General features: G+C 40.8%; 1 protein-coding gene across 2 annotated transcripts in view; it reads left to right on the top strand.

Annotated features, from left to right (window-relative positions):
* si:dkey-49n23.1 (semaphorin-3D) overlaps positions 1–19,971 on the top strand; it is a 79,828-nt gene extending 59,857 nt beyond the window's left edge. The window contains exons 5-18 of one of the 2 annotated variants that reach the window (XM_023954800.2): positions 2,949–3,068; positions 3,590–3,680; positions 4,816–4,944; positions 6,044–6,186; positions 6,600–6,714; positions 7,062–7,131; positions 9,499–9,643; positions 9,894–10,116; positions 11,032–11,120; positions 12,173–12,214; positions 13,514–13,671; positions 16,052–16,110; positions 18,284–18,438; positions 18,657–19,971. In XM_023954800.2, the coding sequence (XP_023810568.1) occupies positions 2,949–3,068; positions 3,590–3,680; positions 4,816–4,944; positions 6,044–6,186; positions 6,600–6,714; positions 7,062–7,131; positions 9,499–9,643; positions 9,894–10,116; positions 11,032–11,120; positions 12,173–12,214; positions 13,514–13,671; positions 16,052–16,110; positions 18,284–18,438; positions 18,657–19,139 (2,022 nt within the window). In that variant the 3' untranslated portion in view covers positions 19,140–19,971. The remainder of the gene's footprint in view (positions 1–2,948; positions 3,069–3,589; positions 3,681–4,815; positions 4,945–6,043; positions 6,187–6,599; positions 6,715–7,061; positions 7,132–9,498; positions 9,644–9,893; positions 10,117–11,031; positions 11,121–12,172; positions 12,215–13,513; positions 13,672–16,051; positions 16,111–18,283; positions 18,439–18,656) is intronic. The other variant, XM_078946968.1, reaches the window with a different exon arrangement.
* Positions 19,972–20,419: the final 448 nt, after the last annotated feature.

Genomic DNA, 20,419 nt, shown 5'->3' with positions numbered 1-20,419 from the left:
TTGGGCTTCAAAACTTGACCTCACCAAGATGGCGGTGCTCTCCTACCATGAGGAACCGCGTGATGTCTCCTCTAGTGATATAACTCATTTGAAGGACCCTGAAGGACCCCGAGAACATCCGGCAACCCGAGAACATCCGGTACCTACACCGGCACTTAAAGAAATCTCCTCTGTGGTGTGGTCCACACGAAACCGGTGCTCAACTGCTCTCAAACTAGTAAAAACCGAGTCGTCGATGCTTGCATCTTCTACAGCAAATATCAAGCTGAGCGTTTCATAAAAGCCATCCAAACGACTCAAAATAGTGTCTGCAGACAGATTGTGTCTCTCTTGAATCGCTAATGTCAGCAGAACTGTGCAGATGTTGCCGACATATGTCATCTTTCCAACTGGCACACCACAGAGCGGGTATCTAGGAAAACGAGCCGATTTCAATGGATCAGCCAATGTGCGTTTAGATCCCGCCCACTTTCACTGATTGACAGACTCATTCTGCTGAAAAAGCTCATATCGAAATAAATAAATTATTCTGAAAAAAGCAATGTAAAACAAATCAATCAATCAATCAAGGCTCTTGCGGGGGGGGGGGGGGGGGGGGGGGGGGGCATGCCCCTTCCCAGTGCCTAGAGCCGACCAAAAAAACAAGGGTCTTCCAAGCTTTCCGGTCTTGTGCCAGAAGCTCAGTATCCTTCATAGCAACCCCATAAGGTTTAACATCCCCTGCAATAACATCTGTCCACCGAGTACGGGGTTTGCCTCGAGGTCTTTTCCAGCCCGCAGCCCCTGGGTTAAACTCAAAGATGGCCCGCGTCGGATGGTAAGAGGGAAAACGGAGAACATGGCCGAACCATCTGATGCGGCGTTGCGCAACAAGGCAAGAGGCTTGGGGCTGGCAAGTTTGAGCTCTTAAGGCTTTGTTAGAGACATGTTGGGGCCACTTGATGTTCTCAATGGTCCTGAGAGCCCGGCTGTCGAAGCCATCTATTCTTGCGGCTAAGCTCTCATTTAAGGGCCATGTCTCAGAACCATAAAGCAGAATGGGAAGTATAGCTAGGTTGTAGATCCGGAGCTTTGTCTTGCGCGAGATGTTTTGATGACGCCACAATGGTTTTTTGAGAGACTGCAGGGCTGATGCTGCCAGTGCCCTTCTGCGGGTGATCTCTGGTTTTAGGTCACCGTTAGCCGTCACTATGGACCCCAGGTATGTAAAGCTCTTTACAGGCTCAATGACATTGTTGCCGAGCTGGAGAGGGGGTGGGTCTGGGCCGTCACCAACGTGCATGAATTTGGTTTTTGTCCAGTTCACCATGAGACCATACTTTTTTGCCTCTCTGCTGTAGATGCTCAGAGCAAGTTTTAGCTGGCTGAGGGATGTGCTGAACAGGATGGTGTCGTCGGCATACTCCAGGTCAGTCAAATGGTAATTGCCAAGAGACACTTCAGGGACTTGCTCACAGACCCGGGACATCAGCTGATCTATGATGCAGTTAAAAAGATCGGGAGCTGCCACACATCCCTGGCGAACACCACTGGAGATGGGAAACCAATCTGAGTCTTTGCCATTTACGCGGATACAGCTTTCTGCATTGCTGTAGAGCAGACCAAACAGAGAGACAATCTTGGATGGTACTCCAAGGGTCTTTAGGATATTCCACAGTGAGGTATGGCAGACGGTGTCAAATGCAGCCTTTAGATCTATGAACACCATATAGAGATGGCGATTTTTACAGAATTCATAGGTCTTCTCTATGAGTAGACGGACGGCAGAGATGTGGTCTGTTGTGGAGCGGTTGGGCATAAAGCCAGCCTGTTCGGGACGTCGGCTGCTTCTGATGGCTGGGAGAGCACGGTTGAGCAAGATCCTGGTGAAGAGCTTGCCAGGAATGGAGAGAAGTGTTATGTAAAACAAAGCTACTGTGAAAAATATTGATTTTGAAATCTGAATGTCTGAAAAAAGCCATAGAATTATAATAATATGCAACATGATTAAAAATGTATATTTTAAAATGCTGTTTTCAAACAATGAACAGGTTTTTAAATCAAAATGAAATATATTTAATATAATGGCTACTTTTATTATGAACAATTTGGGGCTTCATAGTGAAAGCATGAAAAAAATGGGGAAATTCTACATTTACTGCATAATATGTAGTTAAGTATAAACTGTTGAAAAAAAATGCAAAAATGTGTTTAAAAACCTTTGTTTAATTAGGAAGATGTGCAAATGTAAAATTACTCTATAACACTATTCCGTTGGTAGTATTAGATTAAGTCAGGAAGACATCAAAGGGTCTGGCAGGCAGGTATTTAAAAAAACTCGGAGCACAGGTACACCTTCTCTCCCTAAAAAAGCAGTTAGATGTGGGCCCCTGACACGCCTGTAGGACCTCTTTAAAAAGAAAAGTCCTTGAAGACCCCTGGGCGTCAAACTCACACAGCATAACTAGTCAAACTATTGCCTCTTCTGTTTTCTTCTGTGCGTATCTTCTGCATACTTCACCTGATTTCTGCCATTTACGTATTCAAATGTTTTGCAAGTTAAGGACATTGTTGCTCTCTTCTGCAATTTCTTCTGCAACTTGTGGTTCTGCTGCAATTCAACAAAGCTGCAGCATCTTTTACCATAGAAATACAGTCCTAACTTCTGCATACTTCATGCTATTTTTAAAAACTCAAACATTCATTTGTTCTGCTTTTTGTGGACTTTTCAGCTGTCTTTAAATAATTTTGCAATTTTTAAAATTACTGAAGTAGTTTAAGTTTTAAATATAGTGGAGGTCAACGGGATGTCGCCTTTTACTTCACTTTTTTTGAAATGTACTGTATCTCCTCCTAAACCCAATGTACGTGAATATGATGTAGATTCTACTTAATTAAAATGCGCCAAAGCTTAACTTGTCCAACAATCCAGATAAGAATCTGCGGGAATGTCCTTTTGTCCTTTTCAGAGGGACTGTGCCAACTTTGTGCGTCTGCTGCAGCCTTTCAATAAGACCCATGTCTATGCGTGTGGTACCGGAGCCTTCCATCCACAGTGCACGTACGTGCACCTTGGTTACAACTCAGAGGCAAGATATTCTTTATCTATGCATTTTTTCATTCACACCATACATCAGGTCTAGGCATCTGTCAATCTTCAGTTACAAAAGTTACTGTAAAAAAGTTACATTTCCCAACAAGTCAGCAATTGCAGAAGGTTTTCAGTCATTTTTGTGTCTGTGTGTACTTTTGTTCTACACTCTTTAGGATTAGCACACTAAAATGCAAAATGACAACACAAGTCTCCTTCCAAGTCTGTCGCAAGTGAACACGAAGCAGATAAAACAAAGGATTTGAGGCAGCGTACAAGATTTCATGCAAAGTAGTGTGAAATAAGTGTTCTGCTTTTCACTGGGGGCCGTTCACCCAACTGCATGCAGTGCTTCTCCATGAGATTAGACTCTCAAAAATCAATTGTGGACATCTGTTTGCTGTTATTCCATAATAATCCATCAGTTCCTCTCTGACCATATGGGAAGAGGCCAGCTCCATCTCATCATTTCATCACTTAGTGTGTGTGGTCCCCCCACCCCTCCACTTTCCCCTGCAGGAGCCGCTGTTTGTGCTGTCCGGTTCAGACGAGTCCGGCAGAGGAAAGTGTCCCTTCAGTCCCAGAGAGCCCTTCGCTGTCTTCCTCACTGGTAGGTCTCACACAGCTGCATAATGCAGAGGTCAAGCAGAAAATCGGAAATGATTATTCTTTCACTCCTTCGTTTTTAACGCCCACCCACCCCCCAGCAGTGAGGGGTTTGTGGGCCATCCGAAATATAAATCACCTGTTTCCCAGCGTCACCCCTCACATATTGATCCGGTCCTCCAAGATCTTTACTCTTAAACAGGCAGGGGGGGTGAAAGATTGACTGGAGAGTTTTGGAACAAGGATTTGGTTGTGTAGAAAACGACCAAAAAAATAGCCCCAACACAACCCTACCATACTCTAACCCTGATCAATTTTGGTGTTTAATATATATATTTAATTTGTTATAGTAAATATATAACAAATACATTTATGGTTTTTATAGAATTTAGTAACCCTGGTCCTTAGTCACATTAAATTTGATATAAATAACTAAAATGTATCCATTAAAATCATTAAAATCTATTTCATAAATAATTGAAATCAATTAGTTAATGACTAAATTAAATTTCATTGGGTTTTGTAATTTCGTAGAGTAAAAGTAAATGATAAAAGTATATGATAAAAACTATTTTTATTCGCTTAAACAGTTAAAATCTATACATTTAAACCATTAAATTAAATTGATAAAAAAGTTTTTTCATATAACTGTATATTTTTATAAAATTTTGTTTTTTCCATTTTATTTTATACATATATTTAAAAAAAACACATTAAATATCTACACAACAAATGTTTTAAACATTTATAAAATCATATTTTATTTTCACATTATTAAATTAGAATAACGCATAAAAAACTAAAAAGGAAAATGGGAAATGAGTGAATCTTAGTCTGTTCACGCAGGGGACATAAACAGACCTTTCAACAAAACCCAAAGGGCAGAAGTGCAGATACCCACCTTGGGATGGACCGTGCACCTACTAACTTCCATGGAAGGGGGGGGCAAACCCTTCGTCCAACCCTAACATAACCCAACCTAACCCTTACTGTAGCCCTTAACCAGCTGTGTTTTAAATGTAGAACACAAAATGACATTAAACTCATCTGATTCACATTTTCACAAGAAAACGCGGAAAGGTGTGCTCTTTATGGCAGTCCTGTTTACGTTTAATCTCTAATTTTTTAATCCTCTTTAGATGGCGAGCTGTATGCAGGCACATCGGTGGATTTTATGGGAGCCAATGCTGCGATCTTCCGGACGTCAGTCATGGGGAGCAGTCAGCATTACATCCGTACTGAAGCCTATGATCACAACTGGCTCAATGGTGAGATGCTCAGGTTAAGGGGTCATCCAAAATCTTTGTTCATCTTCTTTCTGGAGGCAGTTTTAACCCCATTAGACTCAAACACTGTTCTGCTGCTCAGGTACTGCCAACATCAGAGGTCCACACATTTACTACATATTTGACCCAATGAATGTGGGTCCACTTTACTTTTTGTTTGAGCAGCAATTAAGGACACTTAGATAATCATCTACTGCTGTGCACATTTGACAAGAATTGTATTAGTTTATTTTAAGCAATAAAAACAAAGAAAAAGGCAACAAAATAAGCAGAAAAGTCAAAACCTTTTTAAAAATAAATTGATTGGAAAATGAGGAAAATATCAGAACAGGATGCTGTAATCTTGACATCATAAATGCTCCAAATAATAAATAGGGCTGCACGGTGGCGCAGTGGTTAGCGCTCTTGCCTCACAGCAAGAAAGCCCCCTGTTCATGTCCTGGCTGGGGGACCCGAAACAGAACACCAATGGGGGACCTTTCTGTGTGGAGTTTGCATGTTCTCCCCGTGCATGCGTGGATTTTCTCCAGGGACTCCAGCTTCCTCCCACCGTCCAAAAACATGCTTCATAGGTTAATTGGTTACTTTAAATTGGAATTTGAATGAATCATAAATACACTTTATTGCTCTTATAGATATAGTACTTTCATGCGAAACATTGAATCTATTGAACGAAATGATTGTCAAATAAAGTTTGATTAATAGCATGAGAAGAATTGAATTTATAGTTTCCTGCTGCTATTATGTTTAACTTAACTTGTTTTTTACATTGTTGCCATAGTCTTTTTATTAACCTCTATTCAAAGTTATTACTACTTTGTCAGTCTAGGGGTAGATAATTTATCAAGTAATAAAGATGAAGTGCATGTAGTGTAAGGATGAGAGAACGAGCTGTGACAATACTTTTTTTCCAAAAATGATTAATAATGTTTTAACTTCACATTGTTTTGTCTATCTCTCTTCTTCATGTAGCACTTCTCTGATTATTTACGAATTTTGTTGAGCTAAATAAAAAAAAAAGGAATTCATTTAGCCAAAGCTACACTAACTCAAAGCAAAATGTCTGCTTTGTCTCCATCAGAGCCAGACTTTGTGAGCTCTTTCTCCATCCCTGACACCCACAGTCCAGATGACGATAAAATCTACTTCTTCTTCAAAGAGAAGGCAGTGGAGGCTGAGCAGTGGGACAGAAGGGTCTACAGCCGTGTGGCACGAGTCTGCAAGGTAGATAAGCAGCTTCAGCCTTCTGCAGCTGCGTTTCACAATCCATCTGTGATGCACCTTCACTCAAAAGTCTTATGGTTGTAGATATACTCATATCCTAAACATCATGCTGGTGAGAACATTAGGGCTCCCTGTTGAACTGTTTGGTCACAGTGTTGGTCTCTTCCACAAGCCATTATGATTAAGTAAAGACAATCTGACCTCATTGGAAAGATCTGGACTCAATTAGTTTATAGAAGTGTAACTGAAAAAGCTCTGTCTGTTTTGCTTTGTAACCTGGAGCTTTACAGGCTAAATTAATCTGGATTAATCCTTCGGAAACTGTACTGAAGTCAGCATCTGCTGTCCGTTTTTGTATAGTTCTGCTCTCATCCTTCCCTTTTCTGTTGTTTTTCATCTCCCCTTTGGTCCAGAATGACCTTGGGGGAAAAAGGAGTCTGATCAACCGCTGGACCACCTTCCTCAAAGCCAGGCTGGTCTGTTCTGTTCCCGGTCCGTCAGGAGTCGACACGCACTTTGATGAGCTCCGTAAGTGGCTTCTCTGCCTCACAGGATCTTTGTGGAACATAAACTAGTGATACCATGTCTGCCCAAAAACGTCCTTCCCTTTCTTGTCCGAATACATCTACAAGCTTTCAGCTTTCCTTTTTTGTGTTGTTTGAACCAATGCTTCTGTTCAGTCACAAGTGTAACAGATTTTTTCAAATTAAAACGAGAAAACAAATAAATAAATTCAGCAACAAAACAGGTTGGATGATACTTGAAAATAGATTGATAACAAAGACTGACCTCAAGGCTCAAAGCTCTTTCGCATGAAGGATTATCATCATAGGGATTTGTTCTAAACCTAAAGTCCATCTTTTCTGTGTTGATAGAGGACATCTTTGTTCTGGAAACCAAGGATCCTCAAAACCCGACCATCTACGGTGTCTTCAGCACGTCCAGGTGAGTGCTGGGCTTTATCAATGAGATTCTGAGTTGGGTTATTGTTACAGTTTCAAAACCCAACAAAGACCTGGATGAAACAGAATTTAGTGCTAGTTTGTGCTCAATAGAAACAAGTTTGGGACACAGCCCCCTTTACCGTCTGCAGGAGCCTCAGAACCATCGGTTGTAGCTGTGTACTGATGCTGTAACGTCCCCAAAGGTGTGTGGGGGTGTGGCTTGTGGCATCAGGATGATTGTAACCTCACTGCCACAGGAACAGAAATAATAACAACATGAGATAGATAAAGATGTTTTCCAATTGCCTTCTTAATGCAGAAGGACGGCTTTAGTCCATACAGCAGTGTCAGGTGTTTCAGTTCAATGATGGTATGCTGACGCTGAAACTCAACTCCAACATAAGAAAAAAGAGGAGCACAACTCAGACATGACACAACCCAACACAAGGCAGAAACGTGGGGAGACAACAAGGCACAACGGCTGACACCATGGCCTCAAATAGGACGGACAATTAAGAAATGTGATCATCATCAGCTAAAAACAGGTGAACTCATAACTCAGGAAACATAACCTTAAGAAAGTACCTGAAAAAGGGTAAGTGGCAAATATTGATCAAATAAACGTGAACAAAAACATTAAAAACTAAGAAGTCTGAACACAGATTCTTAAAAAAACACAGGCATTTTAGGAACGTTTTTTAAATGATTTGTTTAAGTTCAGTAGGTATTAGATCAGGGATGGGCAAACTACGGTCCAGGGGTCATGTGTGACCTGTTAAACTGGAATAAGTTATATAGATCCTTCCTGATGTTTTATTTTCCCTGTAGTTCTGGTTTCTCCCCATAGATGGTGCTCCACAAATACATTGACCTTTGTTTAGGAGCAGAAAGTTGTTCAGCATTTATGGAAGATTTGTTGTATTTCTGACATTCATGCATGTTTTCCAAGTCAGTCATTTTTCCGATTATTCCAAAGCCACATGAATGCAGCATTTCTCTGACTCTGCATTTTCCCTGATTTACATCAACCACTTGGCACTAAAATGAAAACTAAAGTCACATTTTCTGCCATGAACTGGTCCGTTTTGAAATATATCTTTTTATTTTTCATGAAAAAATGCTTTCACCAAGATGACATGTTATTTCTTTCTTTAATGAGGTGGATTACCAAAACACTGCAAAAAGCGCTTATTCTGTTTCATAATTAAAAACAAAAATGCAAAGAGGGGATTGCATTTTCATTTTCACATCCACCCTGCAAAAGGTGATGCATAACTCCCTCCTGGAAATGCTGAGTGGGATTGAGTTATGCCACACCTTAAAAGGAAAGAGCATTTTAAATGATTTTTTTCATTTTTAGTCATTTGATGCAGTTACATTTTGAAAAGGAAAAAGCATTGTTTAAATTAGACATTTCTAAATGAATTTTGCTACACATTTACTAGAGAACTTTTTGAAAATGAAATGTCTAATACCATTTTCATTATCATTTTAGTTAATTGACAAAATGAGCGGTGTTGATGTAGAAGAAGAAGAAGAAGAAAAAGCATTTTGACGGATTGCTTTTTCTTTTTCATTTTGAGTCAACAAACGCAGCTTCATTTGGAAACTGAAAAAGCATTTCTGGTATTGATTTATTTTTAATGATGCTACAGAAATGCTTCCATAAATCAGTTGCTTGCACACAATGTTAAAAGGGCAGAGATTTTATTAAGAAGACTTGGATCGAAAAGTGGAGAAAGAAAAAGTGGTTACGCGTCGCACAAAGAGGGCAGTTATCCTACACAACAGAGACTGAGCAACAGGCTTTGAAGTTTCTACTTCAACACTGTGTGTATTGAAAGTCAGGGAGTATCTGTCAATCAAACATTCGAGGTGGGGGCCAGCGGGGACTAAATGCTTTTACTGAACCATCTGATTGGGCAGATTTTAAGTCAAATATTTTGGGATAAAGATGAAAAAGAGAATTATTGAGAAAATGTTAGACAAGGTATTTATTTTGACCAACAGAATGACTGAGTGAAAGCTGTTTATTTCTCTATAGAAGTCTATGGGATTTTGGTTTTTTGGAGCCAGCAGATACTTCCTGTTTGAACGGGGGGGGGGGGGGGGGGGGGCACCAATTTATCCTTTATGGTTATTGGTCCATTTCCTCTTCCTTTTATTCCTCCAGGAAGTTCTGCTTTTCCTATTTTGTCCTTCCGTCTTTCTGCTCTTTTTTTTTCAATTGTCTCGCAGCTTCATTTTCATTCTGTCGACTTTGTTCACAAACTCTGATTCTGTTTTAGGATTTGGTGAAAATGAATGCTTCAGGACTTGTAGACACTCGTCTACAGCAGCTGTTAACAGCTCTGTGTCTCTCCCGTAGCTCCATATTTCATGGTTCAGCTGTGTGTGTCTACTCCATGGCTTCCATCCGTGCTGCTTTCAATGGACCGTTTGCCCACAAAGAAGGCCCTGATTATCGCTGGGTAGAATACAAGGGCCGCGTCCCCTACCCAAGACCTGGAGCTGTAAGAGTGCAGAGCCACATGAATTTTTACTGTCACTTCATGAAAGAATTTTGTTCCTGTTGGTTGGATACATGCATGGTTTATACTTGTGATGCTTTTCTGAGTTTTTTTTTTTATTATAACCAAAGTTTGTTACTGAAAAAAAATGTTTTTTCTTTATCTGACCACAAACCAAACCCTCCATCACAAATGCCACAGAGCCCTTTACTTCAGTTTCCCAGCATTCATTTTTCTTTTATCTGTTTGTTAGTGTCCCAGTGAAACCTACGACGCCCAGCACAAGTCCACCAAGGACTTCCCGGATGAGGTGGTGAGCTTCATGCGGCAGCACCAGCTCATGTGGGAGCCCGTTCTTCCTCTGGGCAACAGGCCCGTCATAACCCGGGTCGGCTCTTCCTCCCTGTTCAGGAAGGTTGTAGTCGACAGAGTTGATGCTGAAGATGGACCTTATGATGTCTTACACCTGGGCACAGGTGAGGGTGGTGGGGTTCAAGCCTTGAAGCTTCTGCTCATTTTAAAAGACAAATTTCTGTCGTTGTACTACTAAAGTTTGTACTTCTTCTCACCCATTTACGAAAATGTGAAAACATTTCCCTCTGCAGGATCCCTAAGCCATGATGTTATGTTTCATTCCTTGACTCTCAGAATTGTCTCCAGCACCTGATTTTGGCTCGGTGTGGTTATCAATAGGAGGGAAAAGTGTGTGGTTTCAGCTTTGGTGTTTGGTGTTTGCTGCAGGTGTCATCAGAAGGCCTTCTGTAAATCTTTTGTGTGGTTTGAGGAGAGTTTCCTTTCAGCCTTCCTCCAACTCTCTGGTCATTCTTGGTCGCTGGAGCAACGTACTTCCATCTCAAATCTTTAGATATCGAGAATGGCCAAAACAGCAGCAGCTGATCAACATACAATTGCTTGTGCTTCTCTATTTACTTTTGCAGTTTTTAACAAAGACATATTTGGTGTTTTAGAGTTTAGTGTTTAATGTGATAAACAAAAGCAGTTTGCCGAATAAGCAGAAAAATCAGCAGGACTGAAAGCTTGAAGCTAAAGATGAATCTTCATGTGAGTGTTGCTCACTTATATATGTTCTAACATGATGAGTTGAATAAAGTATAGGTTGAAAGATCATTTTGATAGGCTTTCTGTTCTATTTATTTTTTGACTCGGGAACCTGATTCAGGCCTTCTTGTTGAACGCTAACAAGACGGCACACAACCAGGCCATTTAAGGAAAATGAATCAAAAAGAATGCAGGTTTCTATGTAGATACATTGTTTGAAGTGTAAAGCAACAGCATTTTTCCAAAATATGTAGAGAGATTTTTGCATGATAGCACTGTAGATATCTACTATCCTGTCAATCAATGCTCTTCTTCCTCTGATGTTTGTCCAGATGATGGGAAGCTGCTGAAGGCAGTGTCTGTCAGTAAAGACAACGGGGTGACAGAAGAGATTCTTCTGGAGGAGCTGACTGTTTTCCAGGTTGGAGTCGTGTCCCCCCCCCCCCCCCCCCCCCGTAACAGCTTATGGGCTCGGTGGTTATTTTTTGGGTTCAAATGTCATTTTTGCAGAAAACTGTTAAAACTATAAAACCTTCAGCCCATTACTCATAAAGCTGCAGAGGACTTTTTTGGAAGGAAACTGGCTAGATTTGTTGCTTTTCCTTCTTTTTTTTTGCCAGCTCTGCACCAAGTGAAATGCCAGCCCAATAATGATGTTTGTTCGGCTGGGAAAAAATAGTCGCTAAATTGCAAGAAACCGTTTAATCCAGGATTTATGCAGAAATTTAGCAAAGAAAAGAAGACTGTTTAAACAGCACTTTAGAGTCAGATGAGTAAACCTACACATTAAATAAATAAAACCATTTTTATCAAGGGGCTGGTGTGCAACCCCTCTGTGCTTCATTTGCTACTGACAGCATGACGAGCAACCAGATCTGTTTCTGAGTCGCTCCCATTACAATCATCAGTTATTCATTCATACAATGACGTATCAAACTTGGGATAATTAGACATGAAATTAATTATTGCTTGAAAGGGAGTGGAAGGAAGCGAACTTAAATAATCCCACCCCTGTTCTACCATAACCATTTTATTACATGATTTATCATTATCCGGTTCATAACTTTATCAGACAGAATTAAGAATATCAATAAACCACATGACAAAGATGAGTTACTTAAAATATTATATAAAAAATAACTAGAAATCAACATGGCAAATGCAGATCATTTATCCAAAATATATGCAGATTATGTTACTTATAAAAGTAATTTATAAGATAAAAAAATTAATACTATATCAGTAATATAGACACAATACTGTTTCAGAAATCTTCATAGAAAAAATTGATCAAGTATCAAAAGTTAAAAATATGTGCAAATGATGTTTCATTAGGAAAAATCATGAATCAATTTTTTGTTCTGACCCCAAAGCCAAACAAAACTGTGAAACGTTGCCAGATTTTTCCTACATCCTTCATGTCCTGTACAGATTTTATTTCACATTATTACTTCTCCCTCTTCTATACCACAGAGTCCAGCTCCCATCTTGAGAATGGAGCTGTCCACCAAGAGAGTAGGTCCTTTTCTGTGCTTTCTGACAATTTCTTTATTGATTGATTCTTCTCAGTCTTTTTTAGCTTTTGATAAAAACTTTGAGTCAGCAGGCAGGAAAATGAGTTCATGACATGGAGGTTCATTGTGTTTTTACTGTTTTAATAAGAACCATGCTTAACTTGTGGTCATGCTCCTGCATTAGGTAAGAAGCAGCAAATTCTGACTCCAGAGCCAACACAACTAACTAGAACATGGAGAGAAGATATCACTAAGGTCAAATGTGACTTAAACCATTCCAATGCAGTCCAGAATCCAGTGAAGTACTAAACTAAACTGAAATGAAATTATTTTATTGATAAAAAAACAAGAAGAATAAAAATTTGTACATGACAGATATTTATAAATGTGACAGAGGAGCTAAAGGTGGAGGTGGGACTACACCAAGGATCATCATCTTGTTAGCCATGGGACTGGGTGGAGGAAGGTTTCAGATTTCATGTGTGACCAAAGAGTAACATCAATAATGAAAGGAAGGGTGTGGCAGACTGGTGAGAGCAGCCATTTTGGTTTAGATTAGGGCTGTCCAATCCTGGTCCTTGAGATCTACCACCCTGCCTGCTTGCCTTTCTGCTGATTAGTGGACTCAGGTGTTTCCTCATTCTGACTGACTAAACTCACCTGATCCAGGTAAAAAACAACAAGAAGTGCAAGGAGATATGGAAAGAGGTACAGGACCAGGATTAGGCAGCCCCAGTTTTGACTCTGACGCAGAGACAGGAAGCAGAGCTGGAGGCAGCAGAGGTGAAGATGTTGAGGTTCTCTTTGGGAGGGACCAGGATGGATCAAGAATGAATCAGAGGAACAGATCGTGCTGGATGTTCTGAAGATAAATGCTGGGGAGCAGATGGAAATGTTTGGACACATTGAGAGGAAGAACAGTGAGAATGTTGGTGAAAGGATGCTGAGGTTGGAGATACCAAGAAAGAGGTCCAGAGAAAGACGAAAGAGGAGGTCCATGGATGTAGAGAAAGAGGATATGAGGGAGGTTGGTGTGACTATGAAGATTATCCAGAGGGTTAGATGGAGGTGGATGATCAGCCGTGGTGACTCCAAGAGAGTATCTGAAAAGAGGAAAAGGAACTGATGAGGAGGACTGTTGACACTGGGAATGAGTTCTAGGGAGGGGCCCTGTGTGTCCACAGGTATCAGTTTATAGTGCAAACAGTCAAGATGTCCACCCTTAAGAAGCAACGACCAACAGAACTGTAATGTGTGTCTCTATGCTTGTCTGCTGTCCCCCCCACCATTTCCTCCACAGGAACAGCTGTTTGTGTCCAGTGAACTTGGCGTGGTTCAGCTCGGCCTGCAGAGGTGTGCACTGTACGGTCCAGACTGCGCCCAATGCTGCCTTGCCAGAGACCCCTACTGTTCCTGGGATGGACATACGTGCTCCAGATATTTCTCCACAGCCAGGAGGTATGTGTGTGTGGAGTGGGAGGTGAGGGGGGATTTTCTTTTACTCTTATGCTACAAACACATTTGACATGTGATGCGCATCCTTGACAGCGTGTTCCCATGGTAACCCAGGGCAGACAGTCGCTATCCATTATCCCTTAGCGCATGTTGGCCACCTACAGTTGGAAGAGTCCTGATGTGAAATGTCAAAGCGGTGCAAATCTGGTGAACTTTGTTCTAAGCTTTTTCTTTCACAGCTCTATTCTGATATATGAAAGACTTGGTTTAATAGAAATTCAAGCCGATCACAAACCCCAATTTATAATTTCTTCTCCATGATCAACTTTCAAATGATTGGCAATTCCATGACTGAAAAGAGACCCCCGCATCACTGATTCTACCAAATCCGAGTTCTTGATTGGTCAAAGTTCAACTGGTTTAACTTTCAAAGCGCATTGAATGGCCATGCGTTGTGGACGTAAAGCCTTAAAACGGCCTCCATCTATTCTCACCTTGTTAAGTCCTTGGTTCAGATCAACTCTGTGAGCTTTTGAACAGGTAAAGGTAACAATCCTCTCCTAATGGCTGCAGACACTGGATTTGTGTCTTTTCTGGTTTCTTAAGGCCCGTACACACCGGGACGAATATTCGCCAGGCGTTATTCGCCAGCGTTTTTCGCCATGTTTTTTGTGTTCACACCCAGGCGATTTTTGCTGACGATGAGCCGAACGAACATGCAATTTCATTCCCTGACATTAGATGGAGCTTAATGTAAACAGAAATACTCCTGTACACAAGGTGGCGCTGCGCAATTTTACGCTTCTTAAACTTACTTTTCCCTCAGAAGAAGAGAGCAAGTATTTACGCGCTTGTCAGAATCATACAAAGAAAACATGAATATTTCAAGCACCAGTTGCTCCAACTCCAACAGTTCGGGGATATTTTAGAATGTCCGTCATTATTTCTTCGCGGCAGTGTAGATGCAACTCGGCGTCTATCTTCTTCGCTGGTATGTGTGCTCAGCAAGGCAGTTTTGTGTTTGAGCGCCCCCAAGTTGTGTTTTACTGTAACTTCAGAAGCTCCAGACATGTGTGCAAAAGCGCCATTCTCATTGGTCGAATAGATTTCGACGCAACGCGTCAAAAAAAAAAAACGAACCCGAGTCGTTTTTTTTTTTTGACGCTTTGACGCGTGTCGTTTTTTCGCGTCGGTGTGCACACTCTCATTGGTGCCCTTTGTTTACTCACGAGGTGTTAAATGTCGGCGTTAAATGTCGGCGAAAATCGCGCGCGAAATTCGTCCCGGTGTGTACGGGCCTTTAGACCTCAGTGCTGCATTTGACACAACTGATCAGAACATTTATAGGATTACGTCATTGGTTTGACAGGAAGTACTTTAAATTGCTTTAAGCAATTTTTTATCTTATAGGTTCCAGTTTGTTCATGTAAGTGTCCGGTCTTCCTCACAGCAGAGACAGCGTCATGAAGTACCATAGGGCTCTGTGCTTGGTCCAGTCTTGTTTTGTTCAAACGCACATCTATCATAACATTATCAGGGAGCACAGAATCCATTTCCACTGTTATACTGATGATACTGAGATATATGGATCTATAAACCAGCAGAATTCTCCCAGTTTACAAGACGCTTGATAGATTTAAAGACTTGGAAGACTTTTAATTTTTGTTTAGTTAACTCCGATAAAACAGAGGTTGTTGTACTCGAACCCAAGGGTTTCAGAAAAAACGAAACTTTTACCTCTTACATGAATCAAATTTCTAGAGTGATCTTCTTTCCTCTCCTTATTTCTTGAATAAATAACGTCTTATTTTAAAATGACTTAAAGAAATGAGTTCAGACATTTGTTACCTCAGGATCTGACTGTTGTCATTCTTTACCAACAGTTGCCCCTAGTGTTGTATGCTCACGCTCATTGATAAGAATTTAGCTGTTATTTGAATTTTTGCTCTCAGTAAAGGTTAGAGCACTAACCAAGGTCAACGCACAGAGAAAGGTTTGTGATCTCAATTAAGAGTTTATTTGCATTTAAAGAAATGATGAAGATGTGAGGGGTGGAGCACTGAATCCTGCAGGTTCACTGGTTTTACTGAAAAATACACAAAAACGCACAAGCAATCTGGGAAGAAAATGAGCACTGATATCCCTTAGAATACTACGGTAAACATGTCATCTAAACATTTATTACATTTAGATATTTCCAGACTGTTGCCACTCTTTTTATAGATGTTTAGACGTTTTTACAAATAAAGGTTTATAAAGTCACATCAAAGTTTGGTTGCCTTAAAAGATTTACATTTCAATAAGTTAAATGTTAAATGTAAAACTTGTCAAGCATAAAAGTAAAAGGTACTTTGTTTATCTGATGTGTGTGATTACTTGTCAGGCGTGCACGGCGACAAGACGTGAAGTACGGAGACCCCTGGAGTCAATGCCAGAAGTACGGTAAGAACTGAAAAATCTTTGTCCTATTTGAACGTGTCAAATGAATTATAAAGAGTTTCTTTCTCTTACTATATGATCAACGAAGTCATATGGGGGGGGGTCATGGTCCTCTTATCAGAAGATTGCAGTTTCAATTCCTGCCCTGCCCGCCCATGTGTCACTGAACCCCACATTGGTCCTCGTGGCTTTCATTTCATTTAACCAGGAAGGTCCCCTTGAGATTAAAAACCTCTTTTCCAGGGGAGTCCTAGCCAAGAGGCAGCAATTTGTAGAACAGCAATACATAAAACACATAGCACAATTATATTACATAAAAATGTCTAGATTTATAAATAACTCTTGCATGTTAATGAAGCAGTCTCTAAGTCCTTTAGTTGCATTTTAAAAGCATTTAAAGGGCGCAGATATGTCAGCTTTCAGTCTTTCTGTAAGATGTTCTACGCAGCAGTAAAGAAACGTTTTTTTTTCCGCAGTGAACAGAATCAGTTCATTCGATCTCAATGAGTAAGGCTTCAGTTTCTCCTCTTGAGTAAGGAACATATATAAGGGGGTGGCAAACCAAGCAGGGCCTTGTAAATAAAAACGTACCAATGGGACTGCCTCCGAATCGGCCATTGCACCCCATCTAAAAGTCACAGTGGTGTATCATTAATTTACAGTTAGATATGAACCTCAAAGCAGGATGAAACATCGTGTCCAACATTTGAAGACTTGACAACGGAGCATTCATGTACACGATGTCACCATAATCCATCACAGGCAAAATGATTGCAGTGACAGTGTCTTTGGACCGTCATTCCTGCCTTTTAATTGTTTTTATCATTTACGTAACATAGCAAAACTGCGGGCCTTTTTATCTAACTTAGTCTTAGAGGTGGTTATCCATGCTTTGATTTCTTCTCGTTTAGATTATTGTGCTTCTCTTTTTACTTGTTTTAATAGATCTGTTCTTCACCGTCGTCAGTTAGTTCAAAACATGCTGCAAGGCTTTTAACAGGATCAGACAAAAGGGCACATATTACCCCCATTTTATCCTCCTTGCACTGGCTCCCCATCTAGTGGCGTATTGATTTTAAAATTTTAGTTTTAACCTATAGAGCTTTAAATGGACAGATCCCAAAATATTTATCAGACTTGCTCTGTCTCGACACCTCCAGCCGTGCCCTCCGATCCTCGGATCAAAATCTTTAAAGATTTTTAAGACCAAGTAGACCAGACCAGACTCTGGAATGCCCTCCCCCTGTCCCTTCGTGTGGCCGACATAGTCGATTCTTTTAAAAGTCAACTGAAGACACTTTTATTCAAAAATACTTTGAGCTGACTGTTTTCATTGTTAGTTTTATTCTATGTTTATTTTTCTTCAATTTAGTTTTGCTTTACATTATATTTAATTGATTGTTTTTCTGCTTTTACTGTATTGTATGTTTTTTATTGTTCAGCGCTTTGTGATTTTATCTGTGAAAGGCGCTATATAAATAAAACGTACTTAGTTACTTACTTACAAGACGCTTTTTTACTTCAATAGAAAGCCAATGCTTATTGCGAAAGAAAAAAACAAATTTCAGTTTTAATATCTTTACAAGTTGTTTACTTTGTGTAGTTTAAAAGTGAGGGAGTCATTAATGCAGACACCCAAACTCTTATATCCATGACCTACTCTGTGATGTTTTCTTCGAGGGTGGACACTACAGGAAGAACTTCGGGAACTTTATAGGTTGGCGCCAGTGTTTGGCAGTGGAGCTGGCATCAGTGTGTGAATGTGTGTGCGTGGATGAATGGGTCTGTAAAAGAACGGCAGTAAAGCTGAGCTGGAACTGCTCAGCCAAAAGACGTTTTCCCTTTCTGCCATCTGTTTTGTTTGTTCGTGCTGAGATCACAAACAAAGCCCTACCATGTAATCTGTTGGACTCTACATAAAAATCTGGGTTATTGCAAGGATCTGGATTGAACTGGATTAGAGCAATCACAATAAATGCATCTCTAAAGTTTTGGTGGTTGTGCTTTAACGAAACCTCTGTTAAAAATAGTCAATGTATTTTATTTTTATTTTTTTTTCATCAGGTTCTGATGTAACGCCCTCTAGGGGAGAAGCTGTGAAACCAAGTGTTTAGATTTTTAATTAAAGGTTCACCTTCTCGAATAATTTTTGGGTTTTTCCTGCTCCTGGATTCAGATTCTGTGGCGGTGAGGCCGGAAAAACCAGTGTTTGCAGTCGAAGGGAACTCCACCTTCCTGGAATGCTCCCCTCCGTCTCCGGAGACCCGGCTCGTTTGGTCGGTGCAGCTGTCAAACAGCCAGAAGCAAACTGTCGGTCAAAAGAGCAAAGAGGTGAGTTTCACTTTTTTGTGCCTCTCCGGTCTGGAGCCACTAAATTGCTAAGTGGCCAAGTGAGTGATCAAACCACTCGCTTGCATTGGGAAGTAGAGCGATTTCCCAGATGACTAACGTAGATGTGAAGAGACTTTTCAAAAACAGAGGAGAACTTTCCGTGTATTTTGTTTGCTTGTCAGAAACCCGAATCGCCTTTCATCTGTTTCTCCTCTCAGCTCCTTCAAAGTGAAGACCATCGCTCCCTTCACATGAAGAGAGGGTTGCTGGTTCAGCACCTGCAGCTGGCTGATGCAGGCCTCTACATGTGCATCAGTCACGAGCAGTCCTACAGTCAGGTTCTGGAGCGGTACCGTCTTCACATCATACCTAACCACCACGTCCCGCCTCCCTACTACCACCACCACCACCACCAGGACCTGTTAGTTCTAGGAAAGACCAGCTCAGCTGGGGGCGGAGCTGCTCATCCAGGGTCTCTGCTGCTGGGACACAGGAACCAATGGCAGCCCCAGCGTCTTCCTCCGAAGAGCTACAAAGACCTGCAGCTGGTGGGGGGCAACGGCTTGAGTGTGGACGAGTACTGCGAGCAGCTGTGGTACCGTGAGAAACGCAGGCAGCAGAAAATGCGCACTCTTAAACTGAAACAGGAGAGCAGGAGAGCCCGCGTCCGGAGGAATAACCCCCCTCTGAGCCCCATTTAGTCTCCTGGAGGAGTCAGGGACATCGTCAGGAGCTCAGATCCTGCTCATGCTGAGGACCAGACTGGCTGGCATCAGGACACCGTATTAGATCTAGGGCTGCAAATTCTGACTCAAAGGTATAATAGATAACCTTTTCTTTAACATCGCACAGGTTTCTACACTGATGACAAAAATTTCAGAATTGATTTCCAGTTGAACCTAAAGGTTTCCTCCCTACACCAGATAGATTCACTGCTTTCAGTCAGAGGACAACTTATACAGCGCAAACCTTCAGAAATGACGGTCAGACAAACTTCTTGTCATTTCTTTTAAACAGCGACAAGTTTGGAATGTTTAAGTTTTTACTTCATTCATTTACTTTTGTCATGTTTATATGGGAACTTTTTTGTGACTCAGCTTGAAAGTGCAGATAAAGTGACAGACAGACTCACCTTTATGTATTTATATGTAACTTAATGGCATACAGCTAAGCAGAAACAGTCTTTTTAATTGTTTTGTGGTTTGTTTATTCTGGAATTTCCGTGTTTCTACAGGACTGAGGCCTCACTGGGAACGCACACGTTAAATGGACTTTGCTTGAAATCTTGTGTAAACTACAGCTTTGTCACATCAATGACTATTAGAAAATTGTACCTTTATTATTATTATTTCTGGCTGTCCAAGTTAAAGAGAACATTTGTTATATGTATCTGTGTTATTTGTTGCTTTTTGTATCATGATGAGCCTTGTCTTTAGTAAAAATAAAAATAAAAACACGCCACAGCAATACATTTAACACACAAACTTTATGTGAAATAATCCACTAGTGAATAAATAAGAATAAAAAACAAAATCACTCCTAAATTTGTGTGTTTTTTCCTTTTTCAGCACCTGAGTATTGATTCATTTAATGGCTTACACGACAAAATATTACAGCTTCTTCCATTTTAGTACAGAATAAATAATGTTAAGAAAACAAATTACTCGTAAAGGCATCTGCAGAACATGTCATAATAAACAGCATTGATAAATCCTCCATCCATCTTCTGTTCGCACTTGTCGGGGTGAAGCTTTTCCCGCTTGCTAATAGGGCAATGGCAGGCCACGCCATGGACAGGGACATCATCACTCCATCATAGGGTCACCGACAAACAGCCTACCGTACAGGCTGACCCATATCCAGTAGACTGCTTGAGTCTGGGTGAGGACAGTTGATCTAGAAAGGCAGCTAAAAAACCTGAACACCCCTCACCCAGTCCACACTCAGACCTGATATCTTAGCCTTGGAGGCCAAAGACGAC

This window comes from Oryzias latipes, chromosome 5 (genome assembly GCF_053564925.1).
Source record: "Oryzias latipes strain Hd-rR chromosome 5, Olatipes_Hd-rR_3.1".
Lineage (NCBI taxonomy): Eukaryota > Metazoa > Chordata > Actinopteri > Beloniformes > Adrianichthyidae > Oryzias > Oryzias latipes.
Note: the sequence above shows the minus strand (reverse complement) of the source record. Positions and strands in the feature narration are given on the sequence as shown.